The following is a 19,330-nucleotide window of genomic DNA, read 5'->3' as shown; positions in this document are numbered from 1 at the left end:
CCATTCTCCTGTCTCAGCCTCCGGAGTAGCTGGGACTACAGGCGCCCGCCTCGTCGCCCGGCTAGTTTTCTGTATTTTTTAGTAGAGACGGGGGTTTCACCGTATTAGCCAGGATGGCCTGGATCTCCTGACCTCGTGATCCGCCCGTCTCAGTCTCCCAAAGTGCTGGGATTACAGGCTTGAGCCACCGCGCCCGGCCTAAAAGATTATTTTTAAATGATACCTTAAGACTTTAAAACAATGCCATAAACATAATTTTTAATACGGTTGTTACATTTCACAATAAAAATACAGCTCGATACATACCTTGACTCACTAGAAATATGCAGGTAAGGGTGGGAGAGGAGGGCACAAAAGAAGGTTTAAAAGAGTTCCTGTTCTCAATGAATTTACAGTACCATTAAAGGCATACCATAATTTCTCAAAAAATTAAAATTTAAGATTACTGAATTCAGGAAGAGGTATAAAATTGTTTGGGGTTCAAAATGAGAAGGGACTAGATCCACTTGGGGAGAAATTAGGAGGGATGAAATGAGTAACATTTTGAGAATGTTGAATATGGTTCTAAACGTTTTACATGTATTAACGTGTTAATTCATTTAACCCTTACCCAACTGTGATTTAAGTATTAACAATTTAATAAATGATAAATACAAGGGTGATGCCTTGAAGGATTTTGACTGGAGAAGGAAATCCCAAGCAAAGTGTGGAGAGTGTTTATGGCCTAAAAGGAAATTGGTTTAGTACAGGTAAAAATCTTCAGGTGAGCACTAGGAGATACAGCTGGTCAAAGCTGGTTAGGGCCATAGTGTGAAGGCTTTGTGCACAATACATAATTCAAGAGACTTTGGGGATAGCCAGGTGTGGTGGCTCATTCCTGTAATCTCAGCAACTGGGGACAAAGGTTGAAGAATTGCCTGAGTCCAGTAGTTTGAGACCAGCCTGGGAAACATGGTGAAACCTTGTCTCTACAAACTTTTTTTTTAAAAAATTAGCTGGGTGTTGTGGCATGGGCATATAGTCCCACCTACTCAGGAGGTGGAGGCAGGGGGATCATTGAGCCCAGGAGTTCAAGGTTGCAGTAAGCTATGATAGCACCACTGCACTCCAACCTGGGCAACAGAGTGAGACCTGTCTCCATTTTTTTTTTTTTTTTTTTTTTAAAGGAGAATAAAAGAAAAAAGAGAGAGAGAGAGATTTTGCAGATCATGGATACATCATGGCAGTGAAATGATTAGGACTGAATCTGCGTGAGCAAAATTAATCAAATAAGTAAACTAGAGTAAATGCAAAATGGAAGCAGAGGCATCAGTTGAGACTCTGCTTGAAATGGTTTAGGCAAAAAATAGTGAGTACAAAGGAAAGGTGATGAAAAGGAGAGGTGGATTCAAACAGGCACTGTGGAGGGAGACTGTGTGTAACTTTTCAACTGACAGGCAACATGGGATGAAGAATGGGAAGGCTCAAAGATACCTGGTGCTTTCTCATACAGCTAAGTAAGATTAAATCAATTATTAAGAACTAGTAAGAAAACTTTACCAGATGAATCTTCAGGAAGCTGTTGTGTAGTCATGCGCAGAAACCTATCCATCACTATATGCAAAGTTAAGAAGAACTTATGACAACAGAAATCTGAAATTTTCATTCATTTCATACTAATTGTTAATATGAAACACAAAGTATATGAAGCATTCTTACCACTTTGCTGTATTCACTATCTGAATCACTGCTAAGTTCCTCAGCATTCATATTTTCCAAATCGGATTCCCCAGGGGCAATTGGCACTGTCACTGTGAGGCTGGGATTGTGAATAAATGATTGACCATCACTGTCTTCCATCAAGTATTTGTCCACGCTGCTTCCAAAACCACTGATTTTATCTTTTTCCTTGAGGAAATTGTGACCTTTGCTCATTTCAGCAAGTGTATAGTTAGAAATATAGTTTTCCTTCTTAGTATTCAGATCTTCTGTTTGTCTTATCTCCCTGGAAATCTTTGGTTTTTTGGAAAATGCTTTTAGAATAAATTCACGTAAGGTTTGCTTCACATAATTTATTCCCTTTTTAATTCTGGTCACTGCAATCTGGAGGTTGTTTGCATCAGGGTCTTCTTCAATTGCTGTAAGATTGTCTGAACTAAATGAACTCAATAATAAGGCCAGAAATAGGTTTAGGACCTATATGAGGGTGGGGAGAGGGGGTAGAGAAATAGGGAGATAGGAAATACAAAAAATAAAATAAAATAAGCACACTTTTCTGAATATAGGCCACAATACAAACCAGCAATGAAGATTTCTGCACCTTTTCATGCACAGATAAGACCACATGAGAGAGACAGAGGAGAGGGTAGACTCCTCATCACTGTATCCCTAGACTAGCCCCAGCAGACTTGGCAGCATACCCAGGAAGAACTACCATGGGGAGCAGAGAGAATGATCCCTCACCATTATCATTACATCATTTCTAAGTTCATTTCTGTAGCAGTAGTTCCTTAATCAATTTCCCTTTTATGAACCCAAAAAACTCTCCTAGCATTCATCTATCATTATTCTTTATTACTTGTGAGAAACAGGTAGATCAAGATAATTGTGACTATTTTCTATTGTGCTAAAGATTTTTGTTCACTTTACCAGAAGATAAATGTCACTTGTTCCAACAAATGGAACACACAATACTTACAAACTTCCTGTAATAAAATATTCTGTACAAGAAGTGTGCTATAATACTACTTAATGTGACTTTTAAAGCACAGAAAAGGACCTGCCCCTTGAACCTGATTCACATGCAATAATGGCATTATGATTGGCTGGCTTCATTGCCTATTATGTTGGCCCTAGAAGAGATTAAAAAAAGGTCAGGACAATTTCTATTCTCTTGAAACAAAGTCTTATTTTTGAGTTAATTTTTTTTTTTTTTTTTTTTTTTTCTCGCTGAAGTAGAAGTGCAGGTGAACTCAACATTGTAAAAAAAAAAAAAAAAAAAGGCCGGGCGCGGTGGCTCACCCCTGTAATCCCAGCACTTTAGGAGGCCGAGGTGGGTGGATCACGAGGTCAGGAGATTGAGACCATCCTGGCTAACAAAGTGAAACCCTGTCTCTACTAAAAATACAAAAATTAGCTGGGCGTGGTGGCGGGCGCCTGTAGTCCCAGCTACTCGGGAGGCTGAGGCAGGAGAATGGCGTGAACCCGGGAGGTGGAGCTTGCAGTGAACTGAGATCCGGCCACTGCACTCCAGCCTGGGCAACAGAGCGAGACTCCATCTCAAAAAAAAAAAAAAAAAAAAAAAAATTGTAAAAAAAAATGTTCACAGAGGGCAGGAAACATGTAAATTATATTTAAACATTGTTTTACCCAGGAAACAAAAAGGAAATTGAATTGGCATTTGATGTAAGTCTTTTCATGGCCCAAATCATCTACCTCATGTTTTAAAAATCAGAGTAAGACCTAACTGAAGAGAAGGTATTCACCCCTCATTTTGGTCATACCTAAACAAAACAATTTCTCTGAGATGTAAGTAAAGAGAGCAGGTTAAAATTGTGTGTCTCAATAAGTCTGATTTAAGAGGAAATTCTGGAGGTGGGAGGTCTGGGAATCATAGTGAACAATTTTGATAATTGCTAAAAGTCCCTGAAATGGTTTAATAGTTGTCAATGAAAAAGTATATTTCACTATGAAATACACATTTGTGTGTAATTGTTTTAATAGGAATATGGGTGAGGATCTGAGGGTCCATTTTACTGCTTTATTCTCCTTAATCCGTTCAAGTGTTAAACCATCTTAATAGGGTGTGGTGGCTCATGAGGTTCTCACTTCGTTGAGAAGAGCTGCTGTGACAACTTTCTTTCCTTCAAAAATCATAAGTCTCTAATAATTCTATAACCTAGTGGGTATCACAAATCAAAATAAAGTCCATTTGTATCATCTTTGTATTATCACGTTAAACAAGAGAAGAAATATTAATAAAATGTATACTTGATTCAAAGTCTCATTGTGATTAATGGTCTTCACAAGTTTCTTGATATAGACCTGAGCTGACTAAAATCTATTTTTCCAAATGTTTTACTAAACCTGTGGTCCTTAACCACTTCAATTAATTGGCAATAAAATGACTGAATAAATAAATATAAATTAGAGAATAAATTAGAGAAATATAAAAAAAAGAGAAGCTAGTTTAGCATATAATTCTAATGTGGAAGACTATATCAGGAATATATTTTTTCCTTAAATTTTAATTCTATGATATTGGTAGTTCCTTTATTAGTCAAGAATTGGTTATCAACTTTATGAATTTTCTTCTGTATACTTTCATTGCCAATAATTAATAATTAAAGAATAACAATATGAGTTAGTTAACACTAATTCTACATGAATGAAACACTCACCAATATATCTCCTCTGTTTTTTACTATAAATCTATATTGTCATTCAAAGGAAAACATAACTCTCACACCAGTGTCCATGATCAAATATTATATTATCCATTCTTCAAAGGCCCACTTCAAAAACCTCCCTTAAGTCTCAATCTAGAACTCTTTCTTTTAAGTGTCAAAAGCATTTTATTTTAACCTCGATGGTAGAACTCATCACTTCTTCCTTCTCTGATACCTTTTGTGTACCACTTTTCTGTGTCCTAATAAGCATCTTAAAAACAAGGATTAGATCATGGGTAATTGGTTTTGGTCTTCCATCCTAAATAATACCTAAACAATGCCTTCCTAGCTAAACAATACCTAAATATCTTTCTTTTCACAGAGAAGATACTGAAAAATATTGAGTGGATAAAGTGAGAGCCAAGAGAATGCCTCTCCCTTTGAATTTGCCTGAATAAATAATAAACATTTAAATTATTTGTGATCATTGGCTTTGATGTGGCATGTTTTCACAAGTTATACCTGTCCCAATTTCATGATTTTATGTCAAAATTTTGTAAGAAGAAATACACGGCTGGGCGTGGTGGCTCATGCCTATAATTCCAGCACTTTGAGAAGCCAAGGAGGCTGGATCACCTGAGGTCAGGAGCTCGAGACCAGCCTGGCCAACATGACGAAAACCCGTCTCTACTGAAAATACAAAAATTAGCTGGAACGGTAGCATGCGCCTGTAATCTCAGCTACTCAGGAGGCTGAGGCAAGTGAACTGCTTGAACCTGGAAGGTGGAGGTTGGGGTGAGCCGAGATCGCATCATTGCACTCCAGCCTGGGCAACAAAGTGAGACTCCATCTCAAAAAAAAAAAAAAAAGAAAGAAAGAAAAGGAAATACACAAGCAAATCCTGCTACAGGAGCTTATAAATGCAAAACTGAGAAGAAGAAACAAAGAGAATGTGTATTTCATTCCATATTGGAAGGAATTTGTAAGGCTGTATAAAACTAGGAAGCTTATTTATTACCACAACTTGAGGGTGATCAACAATTACAGAATGATAATCCATGATGTATATTTTTTGTGCAGTAAAAATCCAGAATTTGTGCTGCATAAATACCTTTGTGTATGTCTGGCACAGTATCATTTAGTGTGTGATTGGATGAATGTAAGTTTCTGTCCTGACTTCTGAGTCCTTTTTTTTTATGGTGGTTACAAGGACAACAATATTTTAGTAACTTTTTTCAACTCAGTGGGAAGTGAAGGCACTTACCATATGGCTGTTACCATACCCCACCTTCTGGATACCTGAGGAGAGATTTGATGTCAGGCTGACCAACCGAGACTAGTCAACATGGCAGATTTGAGAATTGAGATGAGTGGCTCATAGAAGAGCATCTTATCCCAATTTTCTCCTGCTTGTAAGTTTGAAAGTTTTCACCAATCAGTATAAGGAAGAATAAAATAAAAAGAAGTACAAGCCAAGAAAACACTAATTCAAAAAATAGGCAAATTGCTATGTCTACGCAATGCTATAAGCCAGTGGTTGGAAAACTTTTTCTGTAAAGGGCCAAATGATAAATATTTTAGATGCTATTGGGCATAGGATTTCCATGGCAGCTATTCACCTCTGCCATTGTAATGTAAAAGCAGCCATGGAAGATATGTAAATGAATTAACATTCCCATGTTTGAATAAAATTTATGAACACTAAAATTTGAATTTCATATAATGTGCATGTGTCATTTATTCTTCTTTTGATTATTTTAACCACTTAAAAATGTAAAAATCATTCTTAGCTCCCAGGGCTGCACAATAATAGGCACTGGACTTGCTATGGTCTGTGGGGCATAGGTGCTGATCCTTGCTGTAGAGGCTAGTCTTATACATGGCTATAAGGTACGGGACCAGTCCTTTCATTTGCCTTGGTCCATTATTAACTTCATTTTTGTTATTATTAACTTAATTATATATTATTTACTAGTATAGCTTCAAGAGAGCATATGCCATTACTATCAAGATTAGAGAGAAACATAGAGAGCTTTGCATTACAATGAATAGGCAGTGATTTTGAAAAATATAAATATGGATTATTTGGCTAGGGAAACTAAAACAACATTTTGTTCTCTTTCCTGTTCTTTCTTGTATTAAAATTATCACTATTCTGTTGCAATTAATAACTTTAGATATAATTATAAAATTATAAAAATAATAGATCACATCATCACAAAATAATTTCCACAGAGAAATTAAAATGTATGAACATCTGGTTACATACCACCAGGTTTCCAATGACCATGACCATCATGTAAACAATAAGGCACATAGCTTGACCAGCAACCTCCATACAGTCCCACATGGTCTCTATCCACTCTCCACACAGCACGCGGAACACAATCAGGAAGGAGTGGAAGAAGTCGTTCATGTGCCACCGTGGGAGTGTACAGTCATCATTGATCTTGCAGACACATTCTTTGTAGCTCTTACCAAAGAGCTGCATGCCGACCACAGCAAAAATGAAGACGATGATGGCCAACACTAAGGTAAGGTTACCTAGAGCCCCTACCGAGTTACCAATGATCTTAATCAGCATGTTCAATGTTGGCCAGGATTTTGCCAACTTGAAGACTCGGAGCTAAAAGCAAATATAAAGTTTAATATTAATCATTATGAAAATTTTTTCAATGTTTCCAATCTTGATTTTTGTTCAAAGTTTAAAGCTGACTTTAAGTCCTATAATATTGTCATTATTAGCTGGCTAAAATAAACTATTCTTATTTTTCATTTTCATCTATTTTCAATATTTCTGTTATTTTGTTCTACTTGTCCCAAAAAATGACAACAGATATTATGAAGAAAGTATGTACTTTTAGTTCAGGATTGCTATAGAAATCTCTTATAATTTGTGATATTATTTCTTTTAGAATTGATAATTTATCCTTAATTCTATTTTCTAATACTTTTATACATTTTTTCATGCTGACATTTAGATAAATTCTAGCTTATTAGAGAAATGTACTTTAAAAAGTCTTTATTTGTTTTTATATTGTTAAGACAAACAAACAAACAAAAAAAAAAGATCAGACAACAATTGTTTGAGGGATAACAATTTGATCTTTACCAAATTCATAAAGTTATGAACATATAATCATTGAAATTCTGTAAGCCATAAGCTTCTTACTGTGAAATAAATTATTGTACTATATTAATATAATAGAAAATATTTATATTACATTAGTGTGTACTTCAAATTAGAATTGAGCATGTCTTCAAAAATTGTAAAAGTATTCAAGTGGTTTCAGTTCTTTAAGTGCATTTGTCAATGAATAGATGTTATTTTACTAGATATCAAGATGTAATCTTGCCTTTTGATTCAAATTCCAAAAAGTTTTAAATAATAATGCAAAACCAAATAAATATCCCTTTATTATAGAATATAATGGCAACCTTAGTTTATGTTTACCAGTCTGAATGATCGCAGAACTGACAGTCCTTCCACATCTGCTAGAAAGAGCTCCACTAAACTTAAAGTCACAATAAGGCTGTCAAAAATATTCCAGCCTACTTGGAAATACTCATATGGATCCATGGCAATCAGTTTTAATACCATTTCAGCTGCAAAGATTCCAGTAAAGACCTAAGTGAGAAATATAATGTTTTTCTGTTAATATTAGAAAATAGTAAATCAACACAATGATGATAGCTTTACTGTTTGCTTAGCATTTACTGTGTTCCAGACAGTTTGCTAAATACTTTATAAATGGATATTCTTATCAACTTAGTCCTATAAACTAGGTATTGCTCTTCCCTGGCTCCCATGTAAGTATCAAAAGGTTGAAGCTCTAACTGTCCTGTCAGTGCTCATCATTTTTACAGAGCATTTTAGAATAGCATATTAAAATTTCAGTAAAGTAAAACATTTGGTAATTGACACAGTCACTGTTTTCAAATAATTTATGTGGGTCAAAAAGTTGTTCTGGAAGAAGATAAAAAGAAAACATAAATTGATACTGAAATTTTGAGCCAGAAAAAAAAAAAAAAGTTTTTTTCTGATCTGACTACTGTTAGAGTAATAAAGAACATGTTGACACACTCTTTAAAGATTTATCAGCAGATGAGAAAAAAGTATTTAATTGACAATATGGCTGCTAAAGTAAGACTTCTAAAGCTTTGACACAAAAGTGCATTGCAAAATCTCATTAATTCATGATACTGGTATCAAAGGACTCACTTAAAAAGGCAACATGGAAATGAATCCTTTGGGTACACTTTGACTCAAGGAATCTGATCAAAGAAGATTCTAAGGGAAATGTTTAGGTCTATAATTGTAGGAGTCAATTTTCAAATAATGCAGGATCAAGACAATTGGCAGGGAGCAGCTGGACTTGAGGTTGTGGTAATAGCTGTAAACACGTAAATCCTTTCTGAGTTCACAGGGATGTAGTCATCTCAGTGAGAAGGTACTTATTTGCATGATCTGGATCTCCACCAACAATTAGAAACTAGATATTCCTGCCTTTTTCCAAGATAAACAGAAGGGAAGAAGAATGCTAACTCAGCGAGCACATGGGGAAAAACATTGTAACTGGGAATATTTGTAGACAATTTGGAAGAGAAGGCAGACCCAGAAAAGAACTTCTGGTCTTCAAATATCAATTTGTTTGGGACCACAGCAAAAGAAAAATTATCTTATGTAGACATTGACAAAGATACTCAGAGTTATTCAAGATTTACGAAGAGTCATAAGCTGGGATTCTCTAGCCCTAAAAATGAACTGGTACCTGCCTCACATCCATAGTCAAAAACTGGCCCTTTGTTTACTATGAGTTAGTGTGACCAACACTGTACATTTTAGAGATCACTGTAGCATCAGTTTTCCTAATTGGATCTTATATCTTTTAGAAGCCTGTTGATCACCTTCTCACCTATCCTTGAGTCTTCTATGTCCAGTTCAACCATTTTGGTTTCTCAAAATAGTTGTTTTTAAAGCTTGTTTCATTAAGTTTTTGAAGTTTTGATGATAATGATGTTGATGATGATGATAGCTTTAATTTATTGTGTATTTACTATATGCCAGGCTAATAAGTAGAAACTATTTAATCCACCTAACAATATGATAAATGAAATATAGTTATAATTATATTATAAATAAGAATTATCATTTTATAATGAAGTATTATTTTATAAATGATGAAATTAAATAATATGGAGTTAAAATATTTGTCCAAGGCCATATCACTCATATAATGCAGAATCAGCATTCAAACACAGGTCTTTGGGACTCTGAGGACCCAAACACTTCACTACTATTATGTCAAAGCAATACATCCACAGGTTTTGTGAAAATATGTGAGATGTGTACTTACAAGAAAGCAGCAATGTAATTAGGAAGGTATAAGAAAGAACCAAAAATGTTAAGTGTTGCTCCCAAGAAATATGCTGGAAGAAAAAATCATTATCAACTCCCAAGATGGTAACCTTTTATAGAAATAGTATTGTTATTTATAGACCTCAACACTACTGCACAATTATTTTGAAAGACATAACCAGAAACTTGGCTCTATGCATCCATTCATATGGGAACTTCTTGATATGCATAATTATGAGACTGCAGATTCATCTGACATAAAAAATATGAAATGACAGTGATGACAACTAAAGAGAGAAACTATGAGTATGCAACACAGAATAAGAGACTTACCAAATTTCCTATAGCAAGTACATTTTTGAATTCCTCAGTCATTGGGTGATGTTCCATAGCCATAAATAATGTGTTTAAAACTATGCAAATGGTAATTGCAAGATCTACAAAAGGATCCATTACAATAAAATAGATACACTTTTTGAATTTTATCCAATATGGAGAGCAATTCCAGATCAAGAATTTGTGTGCAAATCTGTACCACCAAGGTGGACATTTTTGTCTGGACTCTTCAAGTTCTGGGAGAAAAAAACAGAGAACATGGAGTCAGCCATTTGTATATTTCACTGCTAACAGATACAAATCAGTGAGGCACTCTAATATTGAAACAAGATTTGTAGTTTAGATTTTGAAAATTTAACAGTACTGTTTTCAATGAAAGTATAGCCTCTTACATAAGTCTATTATGACATGTTTGTTGCCTAGATGAAGCATAAGCGAGGGTAAGGAAGTGAAATTAATGACTGCAAGCACATATGTGGGCATCTTTCAGAGAAAAATGCACCCAACATGTGATGGTAAACAGGAGAACTAATGTTTCCTTAACAGAGAAATGTATATTTTCCACCAATATGCATATTTTTCACCTGTGTTTTTAGTCCCATGACAACAATACGATGAGACTATTCTATCCAGAAAAAACTCTTGCTGTAATAGTTCACGGGTGAAAACAATCCTAGAACCAAGTAACTAGAAATAATTTATGGAGGACTCATGAAATAGACATTTCACACCATTAGCCAGCCCATTTGCTTCTCATCATTCATTCAGGGGATGGGTAGACACTTTGTCTGCTCCCATGATGGGAATGTGGGGGTGAAGTGTTAGACCAGGGACCAGGTGGGACCTGGGACATATTGTCAGGGGAGAGGGTGGAAGCCAGAACAGTTTGTAAAGTTGCCACCCTTTGACTATCTTTGCTTATTAGAAGAGACAAATTTTGAGTGAATATGTAATTTGTAAGATTGTATAGGGACAGAATCGCATAGCTCTGGGTTAACCTTGTTTTCTGCATCAATTACCATTAAATCACTTGTCTTTGAAAGGTCAGATCACCCAACATCTGTCTTTGTGAGTTTTTATTTTCATTTTTGCAAAGTCATTTTTGCCATGTTATCAATGTGTGTGTTTAAGAGCAAATAACTTTATCCATTTTTAAGCACATAAAAACAATTCCATCAATATCCATTGGTTATCTTTACCATCATTTAAAACTATTTTATGGCCTCTGAATTATTCCTAAGAATTTCACGTGTCTATTTAAGGTTGACCAGATTTATGTTAATTTTATTTAAGAATCTGTACGGTAAAAAGAAGATTATTACATACCTTCCACAGTGTTTGTTAATATGCTTGCTCTACTCATTGCTCTCTGTCTGAGGTTAGGATCATTCAGCATATCCTCTGAAAGGAGATAGGAACTACAACGCCTTTTCTTGTGTATTTGATTGGTTGTGCCCTAAAAAAAGATCAATTAACGGCTTAAGAACAGAATCCTAATAAATTGTAGGTATAAGATAAAATCTTGCTTATATAGCTGTGGTGAGTAATTAAAAGTAGAGCTTAGATTGCTGGGTTCAAATTATGGCTCTGCTACTTACTGGCTGTATATCACAGGAGAGTTACTTAACTGTCTCAGTTTTATTATTGGTAAAATGGGGATAATCATAGTACTTGCTTCATATTCTTGTGAGGATTAAAGGAATTAATATTTAGGAGATAAAAAATAAAGCTAACTGCTTTTTTGTTATATCACTATCATCACCTTTCTCCCTTTCTGGGTGTCCAATTTATTCAGATAGTTTTATCATGTGAGAGTCCTACATGAAAACAGTTACAGTGCTGTAGTGCTGTGTATCTACAGGGGTAGAATCTGAGTGTTCTCTGATAAACTTCTGGAATTACTTTGTATTGAGGGAACAACATTAATGAAACTACTGTAATGCTTGTCTCTTACTGCCAAGGAAGACCTCATGAACTGAGCAGAGTATATGATGATCAATGACTCAGTTTGAAAAGAACAATTAGTGAAATGGAGAATGCAAGCTACATCTGAAAGAGGTGACCACTCTTCAGCTCTAGAAATTGTTGCCATGCAAAAATATGAACTCATGCATACCAAGTATATTTATTTTTGTGAGAAAATGTCTTATTTGTAAAACTTGAAAATTAATTCAAATTTAAAACACTATGTTGATTCCGTGCAGGCCAGAAATACACACACATACTCACATACACATATATACACAAAAAAACTATACAACTCTAGATCTATCACATTTGTCTGCTTGTGTGTGGTATGTGGTATATATTTTAAATACATATATTTAAATATATAAATATATATTTCTAGATTTATAAAGTTGTATAGTTGTATAGGTATAGTCATGCATGTATGTGGTGTATCAAAACACATACAGGCATAAATATGTGCATGGGTGTATTATACATATATGTGTATGTGAACAGACACACCCATTTGAGAGATCTCTGTAAAAAGTCAACTTTTTGAAAAGTCTCGAAACCATGTTTTCTGTGCTATAGTTTGTGAAATAAGAATTTGTCAGATTAAACAAATTCTTTTCCATGTAGATATGTTTCAGGTATAGAGATGACATTATTTGTTATGCAGTGTTTTCCTATAAACCATATATTGTGCCACAATTTTATGTTTATTGTATTACCATTGTATCTTGTAAGTATCCACTAATTCTCCTAGTTTTCTAGTTTTCACTGTAGGATTTATTGTGATACTGATTTTTCTATGGTTAAAAAACTCTTTTTTTTTTTTTTTTTTTTTTTTTTTGAGACGGAGTCTTGCTCTGTCGCCCAGGCTGGAGTGCAGTGGCCGGATCTCAGCTCACTGCAAGCTCCGCCTCCCGGGTTCACGCTATTCTCCTGCCTCAGCCTCCGGAGTAGCTGGGACTACAGGTGCCCGCCACCTCACCCGGCTAGTTTTTTTTAATATTTTTTAGTAGAGACGGGGTTTCACCGTGTTAGCCAGGATGGTCTCGATCTCCTGACCTCGTGATCCGCCCGTCTCGGCCTCCAAAAGTGCCGGGATTACAGGCTTGAGCCACCACGCCCGGCAAAAAACTCTTAAATGAAGAAACTTCATTAAAAAATATGAAATAATCTCCAAATCTGATATAAATTATATAATATTTTACATACTACACACATAATTGAAAAACAAAATGCAACCAAAGTTTGATTCCACAGAAATTTAACATGCTCATTCAATAAGGAAAAATACCTTGAGAGAAGGGCTTAAGCTGTATCATGCACACATAGAGGTCACATGTTACCTAAAAGCACATGCATTTATTCAAATTGAAATATATGTGTGGCCATGGATTTGATGGAACTTTATTCTCATTTAAAATACTACACTGTCTGCAAATATAAATATATAAGCATGTAGCATATGTTTGAAGCTTATTGGGCTAGTCAAAGCCCTTGCTGATATTAGTAATGCAGCATAGCATAGTGAGTGGGCTAAAGAGATATCCTGGAAACTCCAGGAATGAGAAAGAACTCACTTTCAACCCTAATCAGACACCTTTCTCTAACCACTCAGTGACTCTTAGACCTTTGGAACTGCTGTAAAATTGTTGTTTTGCTTTTATGTTTGTTTGTATCAATGCTTGCGTTTCAGATATTTTGTTTTGATTCATAGACTCCAGATGAAATATTTTTTAAAAAGGAAAATAGTTGTGTTTCATTTATATAGAGGACCTAAGACATAGTCATTCTAAATTTTTTCAAGGTAAGAGTTCTACTGCACATTGGAGAGATAGTAGAGTGGGTGGTTAAGCGTACAAGCTCTGAAACAGACAGCCTCTGTTTCAACTTCAGAGCTACCATTTATTACCTGAGTACATTGGGGTAAGTTGCTTTATTTCCCCGTGCCTCAATTTTTCCCATTTGTAAAACAGAGATAATAATATATCATCTCATGGGGTTGTCGTAAATACTAAATATGTGTTTGCTGCTACTAACAACTCAAATAAGATTCCTTGGAATTCCTTGGAATAGGTACATATTAAGTTGTGACCTGAAAAAGATAGCAGTAGCTGGCAAGTAATCCAAATTTCTTCACAGAAATGGGATCTATTATTAACTAATATCAGCATTATCATTGCATTTTCTGTGCTGATATCTATCTATTTATCTTTCATAAATTGTTCTCTAAATAGATTATTTATAATCTTCAATTATAAAATTAATAGACAAGTACCTCTTTACAAAAATGGGATTTTATCTTTGAGTTAGATGCCTACAACACATAGAATGAGGATTAAGGTAATGAATCAAAGGTGTGTTTCTATAGAAAAAGTATTGCAAAATGCAGAGCCATTCACAAGACCAGAGAGAAGGCCCTCCAGCAGAGAGACCGACTGATGCAGGAACAAGGGCCCAGCCATGCCTGAGCTATGTAAAACGTCCTTACGCTGTCATCAGAAGTTGCCTTATCTATTATCACCTCTGGCAGAAGCTGTCCATTGGGGAGCATGAGGGCTGAGCGTCCATCAACCAGGGAGACCACACCGTTGCAGTCCACAGCACTGTGCATTTTCCCGTTCACCGGCAGCATTGGTGGGGACCTACTGGCTTGGCTGATGTTACTGCTGCGTCGCTCCTGGGGTCTGCGGGGCACAAACAGTGAGCCCCTTCTGCTCTCATTGTCTCCAAAAATGCTGTGCTCGTCATCGGCAAAGTCAGTCTCAGATCCTATATCTCTTCCTCGGCCTTTGAAACTAAAAAGACTTGTTCTGCTGCTTCGCCTTGCAGAAAACAAGGAGCCACGAATGCTGAGTGGTGACTGCAGAAAAATTAAACAATAACATGCATTTGCTGAAGCACCTACTAATAGAAGTACACTTCATATAAATACCACTGAACCCACTGGCCTGAGGGCAGGTGGCTCTGTACTGACTTAAAAGAAACACACTTAAAAACGAAGTAATTCAGTGAGAAAAAAAACTTATTCCACTGAAGGGATAAAATGATTTGCAGAATTCATCCTTTCAGGACCAGGTAAATTATTTGTTGCTGTACTGCTCTCTAATATTCTGGTCTAGAGTTACTGCTCCTTTCTTTCAATGCCATTCATTTTGCTGCACAGAATATACCATTTAAAAAAAGAACTTAGTATTGCGCTCAGTCATTCAGCTTTTTATATATCAATCCCCAAGCTTCACAAAAAAACTGGAAATCATGCTGTATGGTTCTTTGCATTAAAAATCCACCTTACGTACTAACAGCTCAGTTAGAGTGTATTTAAAAAGACCATTTAACACCAGTTAATTTATAAAGTCATCAAATATTTTTAAAGTAGTTGCCCAATACCAAAGAGGAGGAAAAATTCATGCTTATATGACTCATGTCCAGGATGCAAATCCTTTGGAAGGATCTAGTTCAATAGACATTAGTGATTACTATGTAAAGAACAAAGCGGCAAATATTGTGAACAATGGAAAAAGTATGGCAAGGTCTTTGCCTCAAAACCAGCTTAGACTGCTCCTGTCATATTTATTTTTATTGATATATGTGTCCAATTTCTGTATCATCGCCTAGGTTCAAGTGAAATTGTGAAGGCAGGGACTCTACCTTTTATTATTGTGTATATCAGGCAGAATCTTGCAGATTCTTAACTAGATTTTTAGTTTACAAAAATGATTTGTGGGGTTGTGTGATAGAAAACAGGGAAGTCCTAAGGAAAATAGAAGCAATGGTTCTTCTTGGGGGTTTGTGCAGAATTATGGGCAGGGAGACCTGAGAGATGAAGGTTCCAGTGAAAAGAGAAAGGGAAAGATAACTTCCACATAAGCAGAATTAACGGACTATGGCACTACATATTAGTAGTTGATATGGTTGGGGGTGGAGGATATCAAAGGCTTCTCTAAAGTTCCAAATGGGTGACTGATACTCAGGTAACACTATTAACTATAATGGTTAAGAAAGAAGCAAGGCCAGGCATGGTGGCTCACGCCTGTAATCCCAGCACTTTGGGAGGCCGAGGCAGGCAGATCACGAGGTCAGGAGATTGAGACCATCCTGGCTAACACGGTGAAACCCCGTCTCTACTAAAAATACAAAAAATTAGCCGGGCGTGGTGGCAGGCACCTGTAGTCCCAGCTACTTGGGAGGCTGAGGCAGGAGAATGGCGTAAGCCCGGGAGGCGGAGCTTGCAGTGAGCCGACTGCAGCCTGGGTGACACAGCAAGACTCTGTCTCAAAAAAAGAGAAAAGAAAAGAAAGAATCGCAACTAGTCTATAGTGTGAATAGTCTCTTTATTTCTACAATGGTTCTCAGGAATATTTTGTTTCTGAAAATCAGTTTATTAGAAAATATATTGACAATTCTGAAACTATAACATCTTTCAAAAATGATCAAACCCAAATGAAAACCTGTGTACATCTTTCCATTAAAGCCCAGCGATACTAGGTTTTTACCTAAAATCATACCAATGAAGTCATTCACTATCCTCTCCTGAGGTCTCTTACCCTAAAATAAGACATTTTTCTCTATCATTCTGCCTCTGGTGATACACATTGAGCAGTTTGGGTGGTACCTGATTGGGGGTAGACAATCTCTTTTCATGTGCTCGCCTATGCCCTTCGACACCAAGGTGGAAACTTTTTCTTCTGATGTTCTCCTCTGAATCTGATTTGGACAATTTCTCAGCATCTCCCTTTTCTTCTCCACTGGAGAGCTTCTTTTGATTCTTTTTCTTTCTTCTGTTTCTTCTTTCTTTAGCACTTTTAGAGCTCAGTTTGGATGTTTCAGAAGAACTCTCTGAGAGGCCCATAATTCTGCTTCTCCTAATACTTGTATATTCAGCTGCTGCCGCTGCGATTGCCTGGTTGGGCCAAGACGTTAACACTTAAATGAGTCATTTCCAAATCCTAGGAAACCCTAGGACAGGACATCTTTCACCTATCAGCATAACAACATGATGCAAATAATCATGTCCTTTAAACACGAAACGATCGTTTTCTTTACACAGTGATCAGAATGCTTACAAAGTATATATATATTTTTTGTCTCAGGTTTAAATAAAGCTCTATTGTGTTTTGGAATTAAACTATCACATGTTATTAATTTGCTTACAGTAAAGACAAATTAAATATTATATGTTAATGTTTTACAAGGTAATTTTGGAATGTAAAACTCACATAAACCATGTAATAAGACAGACAATTTGATGATCAGGCAATTAACTCCATATCATCAATAGAATCAGGCACTCTATGGTTTAATAAAGATTGAGTTATCTGAAAAATAAATGAATTATTACAGCACAATATTGTAAGAAAGTGGTAAGGTCAATGGGTATTGGCCTGAATGAAATTTCTGGGGATTCCCTAGGTAGTACCTGGGATAACCCAGTACTATCCTTTTACAAAAATGTTTTGTTTATAAACACTAAAAAAATTCTTGTAAAAACATGGGAAATAAAGATACAAATGAAAAACAGAAAAAAAGTCATCTTACATCCCAGAAATAATTGGTGCAGATATTTCTTCCATTCTTTTTATATGTCTGTATAATTTTAAAACTGAGATTGTATCTGACTATAGTATTTAATCCATCATTATTCTAAAAGATTTTTCCTCATGACATCATAATTTTTAAAAAACACATAGTTCCATGGCAAAATTATACTCTGAGATACACAGTTTTCATAATTTTCTTATTTTCTAATTTTCCAATATTTAAATGTTTTCTGATTTTTACTATTATTCAAACACTGCACTGAATATTTGTGTATCAGAATTTATCTGCATTACAGATGATGGCCCTCCCCTAATACATTAGATTCCTTGAAGAGATTTAACTAGGTCAAACCTTCAGACAAATGTTAAGACACCTGCAGTATATTTGAAATTATATTTCTCTTCATACAAGCCTTCTCAAACATTTACACTGAAGAATCTCTTTGGAGAGAGGATTAAGGAGGAAACTTTCAAGGATCTGTGACAACCTGAAGTAGCCACATCAAAATTATTATTTTCTTAATATCTCCTGTTTTATCTTAAAAATCCTTGTGACATTAACAAAACATGATGCACTGTGGTCTTCATACCCCATAAAACAGTATCTGTTAATTTTAACATTAAAATAAGTTTCCTGAAACCACTGTATACAATTGGTACTCTGGGGAAATCCATTTTGAGTGTGTGTATATATACATACACACACATATATATATATGTATATATAAACACACACACACACACACACACACACACACACACACACACACTCTAAGTCATTGTAGGCAAAAGGTTTAGGAGGAACAGCCTTAGATCACTTTCCATGCAGTGAGATGATTACGGGGAAAGTATCAATTCTAGCTCAGTCCAGAACTGGTTCCTTTATCCACACCAGAAATGAGGATGCAGTTTATACACAAAAGTTCATTAAAGAAAATCTAGCTGGAGAAGGCCGAACACATACCACAGAGCCTCTGTTGTAACCTTTTGCATTTCTACCTCTGGGAAGAATTTTAAATCAAGTAACAGTACCTCAGCTTCTTCTTGCTCTTTTTTAAGTCGGTCTAACATCTGTTGAAATTCTAATTCTTTCTGTTTAGCTTCTTCAATGTTTGCCTGGTTCTGTTCTTCATAAGCCATGGCAACCACAGCCAAGATCAAGTTTATTAGATAAAAGGAGCCCAGGAAAATCACTACGACAAAGAAGATCATGTAGGTTTTGCCAGCAGCACGCAGCGTCTAGGGAAAAATGGAAATTGTCATTTGAACAACAAAGTTTTTTAGTAAATTATTTCAATTTGACTGGCATGGGCAAATTTGACAGTTTTGTATAATCTCATGTTATCAAAAATATAGAGAGAAATTATATCTTCATGGAAAACAAATATTAAACACATTTTCAGTACAAAGAATATAGCAATGTAATATGCTTGTACTAAAGTCAAGTATGATTCTTGATTATTAAGTGTAGTAGCATAAAAATCATGCATTTTTTCCTACAGTCTGAAAATTACTCATAAAATCAAATCCTTTGCTCACTTTCAAATTTTAGGAACAGGTGATATCTATAGTCCCTCTTACTGTTAAAATTCTATCTTTTCTTCCTTTACCATCAAATATTAATAATATCATTGAATGTTAACTCTAGGGAGATAGTCTTATTTAATTACTTTATTCATCTCATAGGTGTTTCAATTAACTTTTTTTGGTTTTCTTTGCTTTTTAAAATAGATTTGATTTTTCAAAGTAGTTTTAGGATTAGAGCAAAA

At 35.5% G+C, this 19,330-nt stretch overlaps 1 protein-coding gene across 3 annotated transcripts in view; it reads right to left on the bottom strand.

Moving 5' to 3' along the window:
- Window positions 1-19,330, bottom strand: part of SCN9A (sodium voltage-gated channel alpha subunit 9) — a 207,614-nt gene that overhangs the window by 82,334 nt on the left and 105,950 nt on the right. For 2 of the 3 annotated variants that reach the window (XM_010365298.2, XM_030917073.1), the window contains 8 exons: window positions 18,594-18,800; window positions 16,637-16,924; window positions 14,513-14,884; window positions 11,389-11,518; window positions 10,060-10,298; window positions 7,822-7,995; window positions 6,637-6,993; window positions 1,699-2,175 (listed from right to left, as the gene is read on the bottom strand). In XM_010365298.2, the coding sequence (XP_010363600.2) occupies window positions 1,699-2,175; window positions 6,637-6,993; window positions 7,822-7,995; window positions 10,060-10,298; window positions 11,389-11,518; window positions 14,513-14,884; window positions 16,637-16,924; window positions 18,594-18,800 (2,244 nt within the window). The remainder of the gene's footprint in view (window positions 1-1,698; window positions 2,176-6,636; window positions 6,994-7,821; window positions 7,996-10,059; window positions 10,299-11,388; window positions 11,519-14,512; window positions 14,885-16,636; window positions 16,925-18,593; window positions 18,801-19,330) is intronic. The other variant, XM_010365299.2, reaches the window with a different exon arrangement.

Source organism: Rhinopithecus roxellana, chromosome 14 (genome assembly GCF_007565055.1).
Source record: "Rhinopithecus roxellana isolate Shanxi Qingling chromosome 14, ASM756505v1, whole genome shotgun sequence".
Classification (NCBI taxonomy): domain Eukaryota; kingdom Metazoa; phylum Chordata; class Mammalia; order Primates; family Cercopithecidae; genus Rhinopithecus; species Rhinopithecus roxellana.
The sequence above is the reverse complement of the archived record's forward strand: the minus strand, read 5'-3'. Positions and strand labels throughout refer to the sequence as shown.